Below are 6,378 nucleotides of genomic sequence, written 5' to 3'. Positions count from 1 at the left end.
GCCATCGACTGGTCAAACCTGACCAGTGTGCCCATGGGACCCACTGTTAGTGACCCAACGCTGTACCGCTTCGTCTTAAGTGAAGGCGCCATTTACTTCGTATGTTTTCTTACTCAGAAAACGTATTTCTCGCTGAACCGTTTTCATTTTAGAGTTAAAAAAAAATCAGATTTTTGACTAAACTTTAACTTCCCTTACTGTTTAAACCGCAACTCCAAATGAATTGATTCTTTTTCTGACATTCTTCAATTTTCATCTAGTTTATGTCGGTATTTATTTCAAAAATTTCCAAACAACTTTTTTGTGCTGTTTTGTATTTATGTGGTAATTGCATTATTTTGAAAATAGGAAAAATGGAGGGAAGATGATTTTTACAAAATCATGGAGTGAATCAACCTTTCTGCAGACCCAAGGCAAGCATCTTGAACAATTGATATGATGATTGCTTGCTAGAATTTAGAATATGTTTATGTTAATTCAAATGAATTTGCAAAGTTGATAATCATGCATGTATGATGACTAGCTAATGTTTTGATTTCACTTAAACATGTAACATTTGTGGATGTGGTTATTGCCTCGTGCCACACATGCTTTATTGGATCAAACCAAGTGCTATCCAGACACGTAAGATGAAATTGACACATGGACATGACACAGAGGCAAAACTTGACACATAGACATGACACAGAGGCAAAAATTGATGAGGTAACATTCAGTCATATCAATCCATCCACGTTTACAACGGCATGACCATCTAGATTGGTCATAATCAGCTAGAAATAATTTAGTCGACCACTGCTGCCTGCTTTATGCCCATTTCGTATAAGGCAATTACGACCTTCCTGACCAAAATGGTCGTTATGGTTTAGGGTTGGACCCTCGCAAACAGCTTACGACCAATTGGTTTCAAATGGTCGTAGATTTACGACCAATTCACCCAAGTCACTAATAGAAGGTCAAAAGTTGACATATTTCTTGTAGCGGCAGCGGTGGCGAATCATCCATGCTTTGTTGAGCTGCCATTGTTGGCATTTATTTATTTTTCTTTCTCTTTTGGGCTTGATCTTGGAAGTTGCTTTATAATATAAAGCGGGGAAACCCTTTTTCTGCAGGTCGCTGCTGTTATGGGTGTGTTCATGCCGTCGCTGGTACTGTACTTGCATGCGCATGTATGCATGAAAGCAAGCTTAAGCACGATTACTTCTTTGCTAATTAGTAATTACCCCACGTACGTATCCAATAGATCCTTGGTAAGAGACAAATATGAGACCAGATTGACTACAAACCCAATTGCTATACTCTAACCAGAGTACATAAGAACAATGTGTAAAATTCTTGCCTCCTCTAATCAGAGATTCAGAGTACATGTTTGAATTTCTTTTTGTCAGAATTTCACCAAGGTCGATTGGTTTATTTCCATTTGCTTATAGTTAAACTTTCTTTCTACTATTTATTTTTGTTACTATTGAACATGTAAACCAGAGGACAGGAGTTTGTCGAATTTAGCTTCTACTAATGCCTGCTAAAAGTTCCCGCAGCAACGCACGGGTGTCATCTAGTTTTTATAAAGTGGGCTCACAATATGCAACATCAAACTTAAAAAAAGAACTTTCAACTGCACGGGTTCCAAATTTTAGAAACCAAATCATTGGGTCTGCCATGCTCGCACAAACTTCATGGAATTGGATGATAAAGTTTCCGAAACATTAACTTTCAAAAGTTTCATGGATAGTTTTCAGAAATTTGAGGATAAATCGCGAGAGATGGAAATTTTCGCCCATTTTGTGAAAAACCTATCTGTAGGAATTGTGAAGTAGCATTTTGGATATTAGTAGTTAGTTAGCTAGCTTAGTGCGTGGAGTTAGTGGTTAGTGGTAGTGGAGTACGACGTGAGACCGTGCGTGGTGGCTGGCGTGCGTGCATGAGTTTTGTGTACGTGTTATTTAAGTGATCAGATGAATGAGAAAAAGTTTAGGCCGTGAGGGCTGAGGAAAAATGTAGCCTATGTGGTTTTCATCCGGAGACAAGGCAAAGCTAGCTTTGTCCTTGATGAAGTGTGTGTCTGTATTCGTGAGAGAAGAAGAAAGAGTTGTGTGAGGCAACGTGAGGAAGAACAAGGGAGCAAGGAGCAGCTCCAACAAAAGGGACGATTGCTTTCCAGCTGGAAGATTTGGCGGGGTTTACGAAAGATGACGAGGAGTGGAGTGGAATGAAAAACGAGCACTGTGTATTTTAGAAGAGGAAGAAGCAGCAGCTGCCGCAACCAAATCATGCAACCTCCGCTAGTGCAAGACACATCCACACCATCTTTAGCTTACAGGTGACGTGACGCGACAGCCATGGACATGGTGCCCGCTTCAGCGGGGCCGCTCCTCCACCTGGAGCAGCGCCCACATCGTCCATCAGACCACCGCGGATGGTGGGGACTTGCGGCAGCAACCCTGCTCCTCATGCTGCTGGTCACCGTTGGTCCTCTCCGTCCTAAGTTGTTCGGCGTGCCACAGCCGGAGCCCGTCGCGCTCACCCTCCTCACTGCCGCACAGGAGAAGGGTGCAGTGTGCTTGGACGGAACTCCATCGGGTTACCACCTCCAGAGAGGCTCCGGTGACGGCTCCAGCAGCTGGCACGTCCATCTACAGGTACGTACCATCCAGCCATCCATCCAATGTTCCCTGCATCTTTTTCCCTCTACATATCTTCTTTTTTGCGAAATCTCCTCTATATATCAAAAGACATGCATGATGGGGATGTCTAGCAAGTTGACTCAAGGAAGGGCAAATAGTTGATGGACTTGTTTGTTTCTTTTAACAACCAAGGGAGGAGGCTGGTGCGGCACAGTCAATGATTGTTCCAATCGTAGAATGTCTGATCTCGGTTCGTCTAAATTCATGAAACCGATTCACTTCGCTGGCGCTGGAATCCTCGGCAGTGACCACCTGCAAAATCCTGGTAATCACCAATACTTCTGTTCCACACACCAGTCCATATCTATTTAATTTGTTCCATTTTTTCATGTCCTTCTCTCTGTTTGCCTGAATATTTAATACTTCTTGCTATGCCTTTGCACTAATTGTCATCAGCGCAAATCAACCTGTGGTTGAGTTGGTTAGGTGGACAGTGATATCCCCAACCCACCAGGTTCAAATCTTGGTGCTCGCATTATTTTTGAATTTATTTCAGGATTTCTGGCGATGCGCTTTCAGTGGGAGGAGACGTTCCCGTCGACGACGAGGCGCCTACGATGACTTCATAAATCATAAGATGATATGCCGGCTTAGTCTTTCAGAGGTGCTCATAGGGGTAGGGTGTGCGTGTGTGCGTTCATAGGGGTGAGTGTATGCGCATGTATATGAGCGCTTGTGTCTGTACTGATGCTCAAAAAAAAATTGTCATCAGCATGTTATTAGATTTCTACAATTGGAACAAAGCCTACGTGCGATACTGCGATGGAGCTTCGTTTTCAGGGGATGCGGAAGGTCAAGCACAGGTGATTTTTCTGGATTCTGATATATGTGATGTCGTTGTTTCGGTTGCTTCAGGAGATGTTTTCGTAATGGTGTAGGATGGAACCATACTATACTTCAGAGGATTGCGTATCTATCAAGCGGTTATTGACGAACTAATGGAAAAAGGACTTGCCAATGCTACACATGTCATATTTGTTGGAACCGCAGCCCTCTCTCACACACGGCTAGAAGTAGAAAAAGATACAAGACACAAGAAATTTCGGGCCGGCGCACGAACGCCGTCACAGGCGCACGAGCGCCCCAATCCTTTTCCTCTTTACAGTGGCTACATGGCTACCCTCGACTCCATACCGGCGCAACTCGATCAATACATGGAGGAGGGGTTTTTATACCCGTGCACACACACCACACGGCCGGCACACCCGGCAACTAACTCACGCACTAAGCTAACCACTACATGCACGATTCATATCCATGCATGACCACATGACTCGCCGGGCTAGCCCATGCATGCACTAGCATGACCCGGCCAACCATCTAGCTAGCTTGCAACTAACTCCCTCCAGCCGCGTGCACGCCGCACCTGACTCCAACAGATCGCAACGGCTCCCCGCATGCAGCTCCTCCACTTCACGAACGCAACCACGGGCTCACGCCGGGGGACACACATGCTACGGACTCAACCTGGTCATCTTCATGCCAGTCGCCATCGCCGTGTGCATGGCTTATTGCCATCAATACTTAATTTACTGGGCTAATATAAATTGAGCAAGAGCCATTAGTACAAAAGTTGCATTCTGTGCTACAAATGTTAGTTGTGATTTGTGAACAAGAACCATGTAAAAATGATTTTTTTTTCATATTTCTACGCCTTTCAGGCCATCCTTACAGGTTGTTCTGCTGGTGGTCTAGCAACGATAGTGCATTGCGACGATTTTAGTGCACGATTTTCTCACAAGGTTTCGGTTAAATGCCTTGTCGATGCTGGGTTTATTCTTGACGTGTAAGACTCTTGAAAATAAAATAAAAAAGTAACCCACTAGCATGGTATCTGAACTAAAAGTGCCACTTTTTCTAACAGAAAGGATATATCTGAACAAAGGTCCTTCCGATCTCTCTATGGTGGAGTCGTTCATCTCCAGGTTAGCCACTGGACTTGCTTAAAACTTTAATAGCATGCCTTATTTTGTAACCAAGATTTCTAGTTATCTTTCCCCCCTTTTTGCACTTCTCAAAAACACGACTTTTAGAAAAGGCTTTATAAAACTCTTGAGTTTGCAAGTGGTTAGTTGTGCAACAGTCGGTAAAACACACAATATTTTTCTGTCCATGTGATGATGCCACTTTGTACTAAATGCCACTGAGTTTCTTCTGTATCTCACAAAATTTGCTAATTTATTTAGAATGTTAGACAAGTGTTGCCCAAGGACTGCCTTACCAACAAAGAGCCAACTGAGGTAGTTTCAACTGAATAACATGATATGCTTCGCACTCTTAAGCATGCCATCAGGTTATGCTAGTAAGTTCGTTAGCTGAAATAATTGTGTTCCTAGTGTTTCTTCCCTGCGGAACTTATTAAGAGCATCCACACCCCCATGTTTATTGTCAACTCTGGGTATGATCCAGCGCAGGTAATTTTATATTTTCTTCTTCTCGTTCTTATTTCTACTCCATTAAAAGTTTCACCATTTAATTGCTTATCCTTCGCTATAGATACGAAATGTGATCGTACCAGCTTCGTCGGCTCCTGATAAGTCGTGGTTGAGTTACAAGGATAATATCCGGAACTGCAATTCCACACAAATTGATGTTCTTGATGGTTAGCTTAGCTTGTCAATTTTTCACTCTCATTAAGCATCAATGTTTTTCCCTGTTTGTGAAACTCTAAATATTCTGCTACCGCATCGATAGGACTAAGGACCACGATGGCTGATGCACTAAAGGTTGTTAAAGATAAAGAGGACTGGGGATTTTTCATCGACTCATGCTTCACTCATTGCCAAACGGTCCTTGATGTCTCATGGAATTCACATAATTCCCCGAGGCTTGGAAATAAAGTAGGCAGTTCGAAATCCACAATAAATCACATTATTTGCTATCCCATGTTGTTTCTTGGATTGATATTGTTTCACTACCATCTTATATATGGAGCAGACCATTGCAGAAGTTGTTGGAGATTGGCACCGTGGAAGGACGCAAGGAGTGAAAGAGGTTGACTGCAAGTATCCGTGCAACCCAACATGCAATAGTCAGTCACCTTTATGATTTGGTATTACATTGCATTGGTTGAGGTTTACTATGTAATGTAAAGAGTGCAAGAAAGAAAGAGAAAAAACAGCAATCATCAAAGTGAAAAGTAATGATCATATGTAATAAAACAAGTGTGGTCAGATGAATGATGGTGGATCGTGTGAAAATGTCCACGGAGCAAAAAAAAAATGTATTTCAAGCACCAAATCAGTATGGAAAATTTCCCAAAAATGATGAGTTATTCAGTTAATCTATCTTTCTATATACCAATATATCTATCTATTATATATAAAATGTACTTTACGGGCTAACCAGATAAAGCATAAATAGCTTAGAAAAAGGTGTGGCTCATGGTCGCTCGTGCAACGGTGTGGCTCATGGTCTTGCTCAACTTGGTTATAACAACAAGCGCACTGCAGTGTGGCTTAGATCGGTTCCCTCTAAGATTGATTTGCTGTATTCAAACGATTGTAACCACACTGGTTAAGCAATGAAATCTCTTTTTTCTCGCAAAAAAAGCTTAGAAATTACCACAAAAATTAGAAACATCTGACCATTTAATAAATTGACTGGAACTCTGTAGCTTTTCGATATAAATTAAAGAAAATTACCCACCTTTGCCATTACATAACCCACCGGAGGTTACAGATTCCACGAGAAG

General features: G+C 42.3%; 1 protein-coding gene across 1 annotated transcript; it reads left to right on the top strand.

The window, feature by feature from the left end:
- Positions 1 to 2,335: 2,335 nt before the first annotated feature.
- Positions 2,336 to 5,732, top strand: LOC125546381 (pectin acetylesterase 5-like). The gene is made up of 11 exons (XM_048710637.1): positions 2,336 to 2,639; positions 2,817 to 2,949; positions 3,408 to 3,487; positions 3,563 to 3,652; positions 4,346 to 4,470; positions 4,549 to 4,609; positions 4,871 to 4,924; positions 5,021 to 5,098; positions 5,181 to 5,286; positions 5,379 to 5,524; positions 5,622 to 5,732. Exons 1-11 carry the CDS (start codon positions 2,340 to 2,342, stop codon positions 5,730 to 5,732), a joined length of 1,284 nt encoding a protein of 427 aa, XP_048566594.1. The 5' UTR covers positions 2,336 to 2,339.
- The last annotated feature ends 646 nt before the right edge of the window (positions 5,733 to 6,378 follow it).

Source organism: Triticum urartu, chromosome 3, assembly GCF_003073215.2.
Source record: "Triticum urartu cultivar G1812 chromosome 3, Tu2.1, whole genome shotgun sequence".
Classification (NCBI taxonomy): domain Eukaryota; kingdom Viridiplantae; phylum Streptophyta; class Magnoliopsida; order Poales; family Poaceae; genus Triticum; species Triticum urartu.
This window is presented reverse-complemented; position numbering and strand designations above follow the sequence as displayed.